Here is a 15933-nt window from a genome sequence, read left to right as displayed (position 1 = left end):
GTGACATGATAAATTTATATAACACACTGTTCACTCCCATGTTATTATATTCACCATTGTAATTACAAAATACACAACCAGCTTGGTAAAGGGAAACAAGGTTTAACAGTTTTATTCATATAAAATATGTACATTAATATTCATTATCTATGGGAATTTACAAATATATTTATACAAAATCTCCTTGCAAGGGTTTGTCAGTTTGTGAATGATGCTGGGGGAACAGGCCCACACACACACATACACACACATTCATGCATTCACACAGTTACAAATCCACATAACACATTTGTATTGCATAAATAAATAAAAAACATACAGTATATACAGGAATTACATGACTGCAAAACATATCTCTACAGCATATTGAGCACACACCACACAAAACCCTCATAAACTTAAATGACATTTTTGTTTTAAAGAGCTACAATATTTTTTTCATTGATTCCTCAGTTGTTGCTATTGACACAATGGCGATACAAACAGTAAAATTCCATGCTTAACGAACACATGCAAAACCACAAACAGTTGTATTGAGTCAGGCTTATTTACAAGTCAAACCAAATTAAGTCATTACATGCTATATTGGATTAAAGAGGCTCCATTTGCAGTGCTTAGGGTGTGGGTAACCATTTTTAAGGGAGTGTGCAATTCAAAGCATTTCTTTTAGGCATACAACCACAAAGTTACAGTTTCAAATCCTTTTTTTTGTTCTTTTTTTTTTGTATTTGCACTTGTTTTGTTTTTATCCTATGGCTTTTGCTTTTGATGCCCTAGTCTTTGTTGCATACTCAATTCTAATTAGTTTGTGGCAGCTGATCCCCCACAGGAAATTACTGGGGCTTTAAATATCGTAACATCAACCAAAATTTGATCTTCAGATTACAGCAGGTCCTCATGTTGAGTCATGAGGCAGCTGACTGGCTCAGGCTGAAACGCGATTCGCAATTAACTGTTCTTTGGTTCGTCTGGTTCCTGAGGAGTCAGTTCTGGTCCAGGATAATTCATTGCAGTGTGGTCTTCAGTGCCGTTCTATCACCGACCTTAGATGGTGTTTCTTCATCCTGGGTTCTGCGAAGTTAAATATACACTAGAGTCAAGAAAGGAAAAGCAATTCATCTCAATTACATGATTTATTGGTTGACCTGCACATCAAGAGCTGGGGCCAATTGCACACGACATTTGACCTCTCATACACCCCCTGACCTTTTCCTTCAGATGAACAAGAATGTCTTTTCAGCTCTCCCTTATTAAGATTTAAGTATTGGGCTGCAGTTCTTTGCACTGGAGAGGTCAGTGTCCACAAAAGATGTTCAATAATAAATTGTAAAATAAGTAAGAGTGGTGATGCTATTTCAAAATAGTATGTGCTGTGGAGGTACGCATATGTCATCTTGTGAGTTTCAATAACTTACTGTAATGCAGGACTGGTTTGCTGTGAGCTGGGGTCTGGAAGGTTCTGGAGGTTGCTGGGCCTTGCCCTCCTGTTGTAATCACCTGCACCTCAAGTCTGTAGAGAGATGCCAACTGAAGACCAGAAACTACCAAGATATTACGCTCCTATTTGTGAAGAAAGAGAAGATATTTTAGTTTGGGATCGAAAGATTCAAGACTTTTTCATGTTCTCTTATGATCACCATGGCTGTATTTATTTGATCAAAAAATACAGTAAAAACAGTAATATTGTGAAATATTATTACAATTCAAAATAACTCTTTTGCATTTGAATGCATTTTAAAATGTAATTTATTCCTGTGATGGCAAACTTGAATTTTCAGCATCATTACTCCAGTCTTCAGTGTCTCATGATCCTTCAGAAATCACTCTAATATGCTGATTTGCTGCTCAAGAAATTTTTTTATTACTATCAATATTGAAAACATATTGTGATGCTTCAAATTTTTATATACAATATTTTATACATTTTCAGGCTTCTTTGATGAATTTTTAGAAAGTCCCAAAAAAATTTTTTTAACATTATAAATGTATTTATTGTAACTTTTGAACAATTAATGCAACCTTACTGAATAAAATAATTCATGTATTTAAAAAATGACCCCAAACCTTTGAACGGTAGTCTACATTGTAGAAGAACTTCAGAAAAAAAACAGCGACATTGTAGAAGAACTTTCGATATTAATACAATGAATACAATACATTTATGGCTTAGTTATCAAATTTAGTACCTCCTTCAGGGAACGAGGGTTACACAAGTAACCTAGACGATATTAATACAATGAATACAATACATTTATGGCTTAGTTATCAAATTTAGTCGTTTCTAAATTTAGTAGTTTCTAAATTCTAGAACAATTTATGGAAAAAGCTAAACAGCTAAAATAGAGCAGCATGAACTGAGTTTTTTAGAATGGTGTGAATTCAACTCAGAACTGTATGAATTCTACAGTATGTCAGTTTGGTGGTCTTGCTGCTGGGCCAGCACACTAGTGCCCAAAACGAAAACATATCCAATGCTGGTGAACAGTGTGCAAAACACAACATACTGTATGCTCGTGAGCAGTAATCGTTATCAATGTGACTTACTGGAGGCAGGATTTGAGACTGGGATATGAGGCTGTTGGGCAAATTATTTCTGCGGCTCTCTGTGATGACCTCTGCCCATGTGACCTGATATCCTGTGACCTGCTGTGGTGGTTGAGGCATGGCCACCACCCATGAGAACAGGCCTGTCACGTTCCCCATGTAGACCGAGAACGCTGCCGTCAGGTTCTCTGCCTTGACCAGGACCTTTGGAGGAACAACTGCTGATTGAAAGAACATTAAGATTCATATAAGATACATGAAACCATATACTAGTAATAGATATAGGGCTTAAGTGCATAACACTCCAAAAAACAAAACAATAGTATAACTGCAGGGAGGTACAAAAATATTTTTCTGTATTAAAATTCATTTTTAAATTTCAAATTTAAAAGTCAAATATGTTACAATGACACAACTGCCCTGATGTCAAAATGAAAACTTGAATCGAGTTGAGTTGAGTTTTTTTTTTACAAAAATGGCAAAAACATTTAAATGATCCACCCAACATGAAGAAACATGAAGCACAATAATTAAAGGGATAGTTCACCCAAAAATGAAAATTTGATGTTTATCTGCTTACCCCCAGGGCATCCAAGATGTAGGTGACTTTATTTCTTCAGTAGAACACAAACGAAGATTTTTAAGTCAAACCGTTGCAGTCTGTCAGTCTTATAATGCAAGTGGATGGGAATCACGGCTATGAGAGTCAAAAAACATACACAAACAAAATCAAATTAAACCCTGCGGCTCGTGACCATACATTGATGTGTAAATACACAAAATGATCGGTCTGTGCAAGAAACTGAACAGTATTTATATAGTTTTTTACCTCTGATTTTCCCCGCAATGTCCGAACTGTCCAGAGCGCATCCTGCGGCGGATCGCAGACTTATAAGTGCATTACCGCCACCTATCTCTCATACCTGGCACACACAAACCTCTGTAAATGTTTGACATAGCCACTAGCAATCACAATAAACAGAGCAAAGCCATAAAGAAGACCTTTGATTGGAGGGAAGACAAAGGTCAGACATATAACCAAATGAAAATGAAATGTTTGCATATGTCTACTGTTTTTGCTATCACTGAGTTATGATGACTAGTGCAGTTGTACAATATAAAAAAATTAAAAAGCTAACTAAAATAAAATTAAATATATATATTAAAAAAAACAGTAGTTGAATTCTAGTTAAGGTTTCAGTACAATTATCTTAAATACACTTTGAGTCGACACAGACATCATTAGCACATTAGTGAATTTGTATTAGTACGGTATTTGTGGTTGCGGCTGTGTTTTGACTGTGGTATGTTCCATCTGTTGTTCCAGTCTTGACCACTAGGAGTCACTGTAAAACAACAGACATCTAGACTGACAGTACAAATGTTTTTTTTGTACAAATGTCTAATGGTACTTGTATTGTAGTTATTACCAATGAGTAGGTATCTCATGTAGTCAATAACATTTCTTGCTAAGAACAGTGATGTTTCCTTTCTGCAGGATGTCAAATGAGGCTGCAATGTCCCTAAAGATATCTGAGGCGTAACCAGATCCATTCACTTGTATTGCAACCACTACAGGTGGTTGCAATACAAAATATATGGTAGAATAAAATATATGGTAGAACATGCTAGACGGATAACAAATATATAGAGAGTAAGCAAATCATTGACATATTACTATTTTATTTGAATGTAAAAATGTTTAAATATGTATTGCAATGTGAAAATAAGAGTGACAGTGCCAATATACTAAATTACATTTTTTGGAATGCAACAAAGAAAAACATGCATTGAAACCATGTTGTGATTTTCACTTTGTGTACCTTCGGTCACGATTTCAGATTAGTTGATCCAACACTGTACCAAAATTGTACAAAATCATACAAAATGTCCTAAAAATCAAATATCGAAATTGATCAATATTGCAATGAACTGCGTAGGCCCAAACAATATGCAAAATTGTTAATATGACATAGACTAAATGGAAAACATTGACAATTTAGGTTTCTAAATGTTAGTTTCATTTATTTTGAGTAGTCAATTTCATGGTCTCTGAACAAAATGCAGTTATTTCATAATTTTATAATATTATAGTTTTTTTTTTACTGTATCTTTGATCTAATAAATGCAGCCTTTGTGGGCATGAGACTTCATTCAAAACTTACTGACCCCAAACATTTGAACAGAAGTTTCGCAGGTTAAAGGGATAGTTCACCCAAAAATGAAAATTTGATGTTTATCTGCTTACCCCCAGGGCATCCAAGATGTAGGTGACTTTGTTTCTTCAGTAGAACACAAACGAAGATTTTTAAGTCAAACCGTTGCAGTCTGTCAGTCTTATAATGCAAGTGGATGGGAATCACGGCTTTGAGAGTCAAAAAACATACACAAACAAAACCAAATTAAACCCTGCGGCTCGTGGCGATACATTGATAATACTTATTAGTGCATTACCACCACCTACCTCTCAAGTGGACCATTGACACTCCTAATTGAGATTGTAGATAGAGTGTCAATGGTCCATTTGAGAGATAGGTGGCGGTAATGCACTTATAAGTCTGCGATCCGCCGTAAAGCAAGAAGAAGAAGAAGATGTGTCAGGCGCCAGCTGTTGAACGCGCTCAGGATGCGCTCTGGACAGTTCGGACATTGCGGTGAAAATCAGAGGTAAAAAATGATATAAATACTGTTCAGTTTCTTGCACAGACCGATCGTTTTGTGTATTTACACACCAACGTATGGTCACGAGCCGCAGGGTTTAATTTGGTTTTGTTTGTGTATGTTTTTTGACTCTCAAAGCCGTGATTCCCATCCACTTGCATTATAAGACTGACAGACTGCAACGGTTTGACTTAAAAATCTTCGTAACAAAGAAACAAAGTCACCTACATCTTGGATGTCCTGGGGGTAAGCAGATAAACATCAACTTTTCATTTTTAGGTGAATGAAAAAATTACTTTGAAAAGTATATTTTACACCTTTTTTTTAAGTGTATACACTCAAATATTCAAGGTATAAGGAAATATGTAATGTATGTTTTTTTTGTTTTGTTTTTTTTACAAAATGGCAGCAAAATGTAAGTGATCCACCCAACATGCAGAAACATGCAGACACAATTATTAATGAAAAATTTACCTTGAAAAAATTTATTTAACACTATATTAAAAAAAAATTAAATAATTGTGTGTACACTAATATATTCAAGGTATAAGGACATATGTAATGTATGTTTTTTTTTTCAAAACCATGAATACTTCATGATTACAAAGAGTACATTTGCAAGAAGATAGAGAAATTTGGCTTCATTGACCCACCCATTTGATCCAACATACCTCATAACCAAAGCAGTTTTGTAGATTACGCTAATGAATTGCAGCAATACATTCATCTTGTTCTCAGAAATTAAATCTCAGAATTACCTGAGACTGTGGAGCAGGGGATGGGTTTGGGACTCTTGCTCTGGATAGTAGCACAGGACGGGGTGTAGAATGTCGTGCTTTCTGCCTGGGCTCTACCCTTTGATCCTACAGGCTGGATGATCACTTTATACTTGCAAGAAAACTGAAGGCCAGGAAGGCTGGCGAAATTCTCCTGCTCAGTGACATGAGAAGAAAGCAAAAGTGAGAATTTATTCCAACTCCACTGAGAAGAATTCAAGTAGAAATATGATGACTGATCACCTATCACCACATCTAGCATAGCTGTGGGCCACAATGGGGAAATCTATAGTTCATGTTTTGCATATGTCAAGAAAGATTTATTTTCATGCTGATAAAGATATTCTCCCCTTTTTCATTGTCAAAGATTTTAACACAATCTCTCACATTGTAAATTGCATAATTACACTGATGAAAATCTAAACCTAAGAATGTCTAAAAGAATGTTTTGTCTCATATTTCTCTGCAATTTGGTAAAGAAATCTTTCTGGAATTGGGATGTGCCTCCAAATGGTGAGTTATGCAGCATGAATGATCAATGAACACCACACAAACACTCTCCCTGGAAATGCATCTTATGTATGAGCTGTCAGAATGTGGCCTCGCACCTGTAGGGAGCACAGAAGACACATTCTTGACTGGTTACCTGGGTGATGAGCTTCTCCTGTGTTCTGGATCCATTGTGACTGCAGAATTCCGGAGACCACTGCACACGGTAACGATTCACGGTGGGATCTGAAAAGGAGAGATGGCAAAATATGAAATCCCAGATTCTGAATGTGATTATGAAGGGCTCTGAGTAAGGGGACAGGAAGTTTCTTTTGTTCCACTCCACTCACATATGCTGTTCCAGACCAACTTCCTGTCCGTGTGTTGCTTGATAACATGCAAACTGAACTATTTCAACTGTATGTGCTGGCAGAAACTTTGTATGGGCTTGCCAAATTTTATCTTATACTTTAGTTATTTAATATTAACTACTACAAATTTACCCAAAAATGTCAATTCTGTCATCAGTTACTCTCATGACATGATTTCTTGCTTTTTTGGAACACCAAAGAAAATGTTTAACAATGTATTTTTTTCCCCATACAATGAAAGTATCAAGTGATATTTAGGACCCCACTGGCTTTCAATGTATGAGCAGAAACAGTGGAAAAATATCAAAATATCTTCTTTTGTGAACCACAGAAGAAAGAAAGTCTTGGTTTGGAACAACATGAGGGTGAGTAAATGATGACAGAATGTCCATTTTTGGATTAACTCTCCCTTTCAACACATCTGAATCTTTTTGATAAATATTTAAACACTTGGATAAGCCTTTCATTATATTATTAAACCTTTTTTTAAATCTTCGTCAGTCAACAAACAGTTAATTATAATCATCAGTGATGATCCATTTAGACCTTACAAGTAATCACTGCTCAGTAATACGCCCTGTAGAAATCAATGCTTTTTATTCATCCAGAGAATATGCAAAACAAAGCAAAATATGCAAAGCAAAGCAAACTTGATAATGTGCCTGACAGATCAGTATGAGATGAATCTGCTGGACATCCATTAGAGAGATTAAGGGATTTGACATGTGGCCAGTATGACTCTTAAGTCTTACTGAAATTCAAAACAGAGATCAGTAAGAAGATTTCAAGCACCATTTGCATGGCTTAATATGACTAAAATTGTGTCACTTCTATGACAGTTTTCATTTGCGAATTTAATAGAGGATTATCTCATCACTCACTGACAGAATGAAATGTAATTTGCTGCATGCAAAGTTAGGCTGAGACATGCCTCATCCGCTCATGTTAGCACACAGACAGCTCCACACTTTTTTCAAGAGTGGTTCTTATCACTTCCCAAACAAAGAGCTATTGTTCTTCATCTAATTACGTATAATTCTGATTCTTAACTCTTTAATAAGCACTATGTTTACATAATTACAAAGCAGCTCTAAGAAAGGAAAACAGTAACAGGACAGTTTTCTAGATGAAAGACGTGGTCTATCGTAACTGTCATACCTTTCTTTTTCCAGTAGACCCGGACCTGAAGCTGACCATCTTGATAGAATGGAGTGCCCACGTCTAATAGATCTGACTGGGGTTTTATAAAGACCGGGCTGACTGTGCTTTCCAAATCTGAATGACATCAAATATGGGGAAAAAGTATAACGTTACAAATGGAAAACATTTTCAGCTGTTTTTCACTGTATTTCACAACACCCAAATGAGTGCTGTTATGTATCAAGCAAAAAAAATGTATAGCAATTAAATAGTTTTGTACCAGATTGTCTTTGGCTTGTAGTAAACTGAAGAATGGCCTTGGAGCTCTTGAGAGGGACCTGACCCCAGTATGAAACCGCATGCAACTCCACAGTGTAACTCCTGTTCTCTCTCAAGTCATCCAGCTCAGCATAGGTAGAGTCCTGCACACACACACACACACACACAAACCCACAGGCGAGGATTAGAATAGTCACGGCAATCCAAATCCAAAAAAAGAAAGAGAGAACAAATGGAAATGGAAGGTAAACCCGTGTAGAATTTTTAACTACCCAGTAATTTCATTTTAGTTGGAGGGCCATAAAAAAAACTGCACCTTATGCATGCAAAAAATATTTTATTTGTTAATCCTTGGTGAAGTCTAATCATAAAAAGAGCATGCAAAGAACATGCTCTTCTGGAGTAGATCCAGAATCAATTTTAGCTGCTTTAATGGCCACTATTGGGAGCAATTTACTGATTTTAGTCACCAGAGACCTTTGGACTACATTGGCACATGAAATGAGTAACTAGGGAATATTGATTCAATAAAAATACTGACAAGAAAAAGCGAAAACCACTTATCGCTTATCAGTTTGCCTGGATAACTTAAGAAGCTTTAATACACCATCTAAAAGTAAAACTGACCATTAACACAAAGTTAGGCCAAATAAAAGAAAACTGATTAAAAATAAAGGTTCCAAAAGGGATGTTTGCCGGAGTCCATAGAAGAACCCATATAACTTTTAAGTGAACCTCTCCTAAAAAAAAAAAAAAAAAAACTTTAAATTTGCTCATTTTATTTAAGGGGCCTGCTTCTTGCCTGCTGAAAAAAAAAAAAAAAAAAAAAAAATTTTTATGAAACCCCCCCCAAAAAAAAAAAAAAAAAAAAACTTTAATTTGCTCAATTTAATTAATGGGCCTGCTGCTTAGTCTGAAAAGCATAAAATTAGCATTAATGTATCATATTTATTTAATAATTATTCAGTGGAAACAATAATTATCTTCTTTCAAAAACATTAAGAAATAAGCCGACCCCAAATATACTTTAATGTTAGTGTATAACTGTTTAGATAATAAAAATATTCTAAAAATGTATCACGCCAATAAAAAAAAGGCGACTTTTTATTAGTTTTCACCATTTTTCTCCAAAATCATCCCACAGGCCAGATTAGACTCTGCTGCTTTAATTCAGTAACATGGGATCTAATACAGTAGCTGAGTTACATTTTAATATTACTACTACTGTTAATCATATATATCACAGCAAAAGAGTAAGCCGACAAAAGAACTGTAAAGTTATCAGAATTTTTGCAGATTGTGTTGTAATCTTATAATCATTGTGCACTAGAGTAATCTGTTTAAAATCAATTTGCCGCATTTTTTTTTCCTGTCATCTTGCAGAGCCAAACAGTAAAAGCAGCGTGGTTTACATTCATCCGCATTCACTCAGCAGCTATTTAAAAAATGTCATTTTCTGAGGAAATTTCCATGCCTCTCAATGACAGAGCCCTCAATAATATAACATACAAAAATGAAGCAACTGCCATCTCTTGTGGATTATCTAAAGGAGGAAAAAATAAACTCTTCAGCATGATCTCATTGAAAGAAAAACAATTCAGCTGTTACTTAGAGATTTCCTTTTCTCAAGCACAACTAGAATTGATATGCTGTTTTTGGCTGTATATCAAATGGCGCCCAGAAATGCTTGCATTTGCCAAGAGTGGTGATGCAATGCTGTACCACCCTAATTTGGTGTCTGAAGCCCTTGAAAATAGGGCTTGGTGTGATCAAAGGCCCAATCCTGAGTTGTTAATCTTGCACTTATTTGCACTAAGATTTCTAATTTGTTGTGGCTTGCTGAAAGAAGGGGGTGGGGAGTTAACCCTTGAGGGGTTTTGGGAACAATCCAATTTATGAGAAAATGAAAGCATTAAAGGCTGACCAAAAAAAAAAGCGAATGGGTAGAGAGGGAGTGTGTGGGCAGATTATATGAATTACCCCATTTGTAATCTGTCTCCTCTTGAGTTTGGATGGTATAGTATGGTCAGAACAGCTCCAGGATAGTTTGTAGTAGTTAACAGGGATGTCTAAATCTGCAGACATGCTCCAGCTGAGGCGGACAGACACAGAGCGATCTGCACCAAAGGTCATGTCACTGACATGAAGTTCAGATGGTGCCGAGGGAGGGGCAGGATCTGAGAGAGGGTGAAATTTAGCAAAAGGTTAGAGTTCAGACATTTCAGAAAATAATGTCAAATCTAAATAACATGTGAAAGGATAACATATGTTATTTAAATTATTATTATTATTATAAAATGGTATAGAATCCCATTAGATTACAGTTTCTTGATCTCACCTTTAGAGGATCTGAAGTGTCTGCTGGGTGTGGTGTATCCCCTGGTTCCATGAACATTGACTGCTGCCACTCTGAACTGGTACCAGCGACCGGGCCGAATGTCCGTCAGCCACACACGCTCTTCTGATGTCTACAGTACAGAAACACAGATGAATGAGTATAGGAGGGAGCATATAAATGACTGAAGGAAATAAAAAAAATTACTTCAGTACTGAATGTATAATAGTTCAAGTATCACAATGGAAGTTAAGAATTTAATTTTATGTTTGGCCTATATCATATTAATGTATTTACATACATTGTTATGATGATAATGCATATTTTTATTTTTCACAAAAATGTGCTTGAGATCAGTACATAATTTTCAAATCTCCTGCAGTATGGCTGTGGACCCCGTCCCGTAGAGACCTTTATTGAAGACCATGTAACACACACAAGCACACACTTACTCTAGCCACCACTTGCCACTCAGTTGCTCCATCCTCATTGGGGTGGATGCCGTAGTTCCACCTCCTCTGCAGAACATTCAGCACAGGCTCCGCTGACACATTGAACTTGGAGGACCAGCACACTTCCAACACTCCAGACTCCAGCTCCTCAAAGACCAGCTCCTTTCTGGGCTTCAGAGGAGCACCTGACGATCAAGACAAGAAAAACAGCAAATCTCAACTTGAGAAAGAACAATCTGGATATGCTTTTATTCCATCCAGTAATCTATCAAGAACAATATATTCATACTTGCTTTAGTTTGCACAACAAATATGCTTGATGTTTTCTGTTTGGTGTGACTTTTCAAAGGATATATGAAACATGATAATCCAATCTGCATAATGTTTTTTTTCCCCCAAAATTCTATTATGGTTATTTTCTGGACATTTTTTACATTTTGAAACAGAACACTTTTTAATTTGTACGAAAAATGAAAAATCAGAAGTTAAGAGTTCCTCAGTGGTTGTCAAAGTGTTTGACTCCTTTTTCGACTCCTTATGGATTACTGTGATGTTTTTATCAGCTGTTTGGCTCTCATTCTGACGGCACCCATTCACTGCAGGATCCATTGATGAGCAAGTGATGTAAATCTAAATTTCTCCAAATCTGTTCCCACGAAGAAACAAACTCATCTACATCCTGGATGGCTCAAGACTGATTACATTTTCAGCAAATTTCAATTTTTGGGTGAACTATTCCTTTAATACCAATCCGCTCCAGAGAACATGCAAAAAGGCACAAGTTATTTGTCCCGTCCACATCAGGTGGGGTTAAAAACTAACTGATAACTGGGTTAAGCCAGCCAAGAAAAACAGCAAATCTCAACTTGAGAAAGAACAATCTGGATATGCTTTTATTCCATCCAGTAATCTATCAAGAACAATATATTCATACTTGCTTTAGTTTGCACAACAAATATGCTTGATGTTTTCTGTTTGGTGTGACTTTTCAAAGGATATATGAAACATGATAATCCAATCTGCATAATGTTTTTTTTCCCCCCAAATTCTATTATGGTTATTTTCTGGACATTTTTTACATTTTGAAACAGAACACTTTTTAATTTGTACGAAAAATGAAAAATCAGAAGTTAAGAGTTCCTCAGTGGTTGTCAAAGTGTTTGACTCCTTTTTCGACTCCTTATGGATTACTGTGATGTTTTTATCAGCTGTTTGGCTCTCATTCTGACGGCACCCATTCACTGCAGGATCCATTGATGAGCAAGTGATGTAAATCTAAATTTCTCCAAATCTGTTCCCACGAAGAAACAAACTCATCTACATCCTGGATGGCTCAAGACTGATTACATTTTCAGCAAATTTCAATTTTTGGGTGAACTATTCCTTTAATACCAATCCGCTCCAGAGAACATGCAAAAAGGCACAAGTTATTTGTCCCGTCCACATCAGGTGGGGTTAAAAACTAACTGATAACTGGGTTAAGCCAGCTGTTTATCATCAGGTTCAGTAGCAGGTCTTACCCCTGTAAAGGTTCTTAGGGGACTGGCATGTGTGTCCACAGCCGTTTGGGCAGCATTTCTTCTGGGCTGAACACTCTCCGTCTTCCTCACATCCCTCCACGCAGGCAGCTGCAAACCCGCTGGCTCTTTCTGGTGCCGGACAGTCACCCTGTTTCACCACCATCACTGATCGCAGGAACTCACAGCTCGTCACACACTCGCCATGACGCTTGGGAAATGCATGCTGAGGAGATGTCGTGTCATAGTGTACAGAACCAAACTTTCACACCTGGATATCATCGTCATACATTCTAGCAATTCATTTGTGACACATTCATGTGACGTTCATTTGTCTATCGTTTTTGGACACACTTTGAGTATCATTCACTCACACTATATGTATGCATGTATTTTTACATATAACCTTTCTACTTACAATTTGCATTATACATGAACTTATATTAACTTATATTTATTATTTCAGGGATACAGGAGCCTATAAAAAAGAATAGAATATAATAGAATCCATTCATTTTCCCAACCCCTTGTCCTATGTAGGGTCATGTGGATTCTGGAAACTATTCCTGCTTATATTAGAAATGTAATTATTGAAAATTATATTACTGAAAACTTAATTCAGAAAAAAATATGGTCTTGTATTGGTTCTACATAGAAATGTAGACGTTCACATGCAGTTGAAATCTATATGAAAGGTGTATTGTTTTTTAGTTGGCTTTGAGAATGGATTTTCTTGTTTTTGGCACTATGTTCAACACAAGATGATTACAAGATTTACATGTTGTGAATGAGCGGATTTCATGTTGCTTAATGTTATACAAGTCTAAAATGATGGATGAAGGTCCTAATCAATGCTGGCAAATGAGTCCCCATTGCCCTCAAAAGTGCATTTATAGCCAAAGAAACAGGAAAAGCTGGATCTTACTAAGCCAAGAGTTTTAAATTTTAGAGAAATGCCACAATAACAGGATTCAAGAGAGAAATTATCAAAGAAATTCTCAGACTGTTTAAAAAGATCAGAGCAGAACATTATCATGTTGAACAATGGGAGACCACTTAAACGGTAGCCAATTCTGTCAAGAAAAACAATGGAGGATTAATATTTGGAAAACCAGAACACCAAGTTTTTTTCTTGTTGAGAGCACATCCCAGAAACTACTAGATCTGTTAAGAATGCTGCGGTCTGTACCTCACATAAATCTCGACAAGGTCCGTCTTTCAACTCCCAGGAGTCTTTGCATGGCTCCAGACACTGTGAACAGACAGCAGAGGTCTGAGAATTAAGAAGCAGTTTCAAATGACTCTTGTATTATTCTTTTTCATATAAATCACAGTCAAATATGTTGAAGTTAAAAGCATTTGCTCTCTGTAGGAGTATCACAATATACTGCTTTTGATGATAACCATTTTAAAAATGAAATTAATATTACACATTCAATGATATCGTAAATAAACCATCACTTGTAACTGGTTGACACTCCAACATAGTAGGTGGCGGCATTGCACCTTAACACTGGTTGGCACCCGTCATAAAACAGAAATAAGAAGTAGATGAAATGTGTAGTTACAACCGCCACACAAAATCATGTTGGAGGAGATGACAGAAAAAAAAAAGTTACTCTACCCACAGCTTGCCAGTGTGGGAGTTAAAGATGAATTTGAGCATAATAGCATAATATATATTTTCCCAAAAGTAGAATAGATAGTGCAATAACATCATAATTGTGATTTTTTTTGGCCATGATAATCTTGGAGTGAAAATCAGATATGTGTTGCTGTTGATCTGAAGAGCTACAGCACTTCAATCAGCACTTTTCAAGTTTGCAAATCGTTCAGACAAAGGTTCTTTTATCATATTTTGTTGTTTTTGATCATACATCATTCGTAGGTGTTTGAAGTCTGTCATTACCTTCTCAGCAACTTGGAAGTGTGAGCGGAGAGATCCCTGAACGTTTTCCGATTACTGACATTTGCATTCAGCGTTTAAATCACATGCCAAAATTCTTTCATTTCAATGTCTACACCTGCCTCTCTCCCTGGCTCTTTCTCCTTCTCTTTCACTCTCTCTCTCTCATCTTCTATTCTCCTTTCCTTAAAACTGACACTTCACTTCCTGCATGAATGAGCGTGGCTGCCTCTGGGGAATTCGCATTTCCAATTTCATGCCACGATGAGACACAGCGGTCACTATGGTGCTGAGGCTAAACATTGCTCTGCAGGAGCATGCTAGGTAAGAGATGTGAATATTACACATTATGCTGTTCTAGTAGTCATCTTTACTTCAATGGTCACATTTTCAGAACAGCATGAATGGACCTTTACCACCACCTTGGGAAAACGTACACTTCCTTCCGAAGGAAAGATTTTGCAGACGTCAGTTTGAGCATTTCACATTAAAATGCTTGTTAATCCAGGGATTTAGTATTAGGGGGAAACGATAAGGTGTGTGTCTGTTGATGTGTGTGTGCCTGTGTAAATTGTTAATATATGTGTGCTTGTGTCAGGGGGAACCAATGTAATCCTGGGGCGATGTTTCTGAGTGAGAATGAAAGTGGGAAACACATTTATCTGGGAGGGCAGTAAAAACGCACACCTTTTAAAGACAGCTAGGGCTCGGGTGGTGCAGTCGTCGGAAACTATGAATAATGGGAGAGGCACAGGGGCAGTTAGAGGCAGTAGAGGAGGCAGTTTTATGGAGCTCAGAGCAGCCAGAGCCGTGCTGAGATCGCCTGGAGCGTGTGTGCTTGAACGCACGAAATGCTGTCTCAGAGTCGCTTGTGCAGCTGAGAGAATTCAGCTTTGCCTGCTTTAGTTTCCCATGCGTGTAAATATCAATTCATCATGCACACCACATTATGCCACATTAAATAAAACAATGACATTTCAAGCACTGCATAATTAAAGTTTAATTTACAGTCTAGATCTAGTGCAGTACTAATGTTTACTGCATGTTTATCATTTGCAGTAAGTGTAATACACAAGTAAATTAGTATGAAATGACTGGAGTTACAGAGATCAATGACATGCCCCTTATTTTCATGTCCAGATTTATTCATTAATATATTTATTTTTATTTAATTAATGAATAGCTGTTCTTGATACTATTGAATGAGAACACAGGACAAATGAATTAAATTGAGCTAAAAATAAAGACACTATATTGTCTCCTGAAAAGCTGCTTTATACTTGATGTTGCAAATATACTTGAAGGTTGCAATTTACAATTGTATTGATTTTGTCCCAATATATTAATAATGAAGAATAAATATAATAATAATGAAAAATGTCTCATTAAAATACTTAAATTACTGAAAAGAAAAGCTTGAGAAGTTTAGGATAATATTTTATTACTTATTGGGGTGTGGGGGG

General features: G+C 36.5%; 1 protein-coding gene across 2 annotated transcripts in view; it reads right to left on the bottom strand.

Annotated features, from left to right (window-relative positions):
• Positions 1-753: 753 nt before the first annotated feature.
• Positions 754-15933, bottom strand: part of LOC107568796 (anosmin-1-like) — a 42656-nt gene continuing 27476 nt past the window's right edge. The window contains exons 3-14 of one of the 2 annotated variants that reach the window (XM_016254779.1): positions 13754-13816; positions 12568-12790; positions 11048-11232; positions 10599-10728; positions 10241-10437; positions 8262-8403; positions 8000-8116; positions 6628-6716; positions 5964-6135; positions 2545-2765; positions 1416-1560; positions 754-1071 (exon numbers count right to left, since the gene is read on the bottom strand). In XM_016254779.1, coding sequence (XP_016110265.1) covers positions 1022-1071; positions 1416-1560; positions 2545-2765; positions 5964-6135; positions 6628-6716; positions 8000-8116; positions 8262-8403; positions 10241-10437; positions 10599-10728; positions 11048-11232; positions 12568-12790; positions 13754-13816 — 1734 coding nt within the window. In that variant the 3' untranslated portion in view covers positions 754-1021. The remainder of the gene's footprint in view (positions 1072-1415; positions 1561-2544; positions 2766-5963; positions 6136-6627; positions 6717-7999; positions 8117-8261; positions 8404-10240; positions 10438-10598; positions 10729-11047; positions 11233-12567; positions 12791-13753; positions 13817-15933) is intronic. The other variant, XM_016254780.1, reaches the window with a different exon arrangement.

This window comes from Sinocyclocheilus grahami, unplaced genomic scaffold (genome assembly GCF_001515645.1).
Source record: "Sinocyclocheilus grahami isolate Dianchi unplaced genomic scaffold, SAMN03320097.WGS_v1.1 scaffold1280.1, whole genome shotgun sequence".
In the NCBI taxonomy this organism is placed as follows: domain Eukaryota; kingdom Metazoa; phylum Chordata; class Actinopteri; order Cypriniformes; family Cyprinidae; genus Sinocyclocheilus; species Sinocyclocheilus grahami.
The sequence above is the reverse complement of the archived record's forward strand: the minus strand, read 5'-3'. Positions and strand labels throughout refer to the sequence as shown.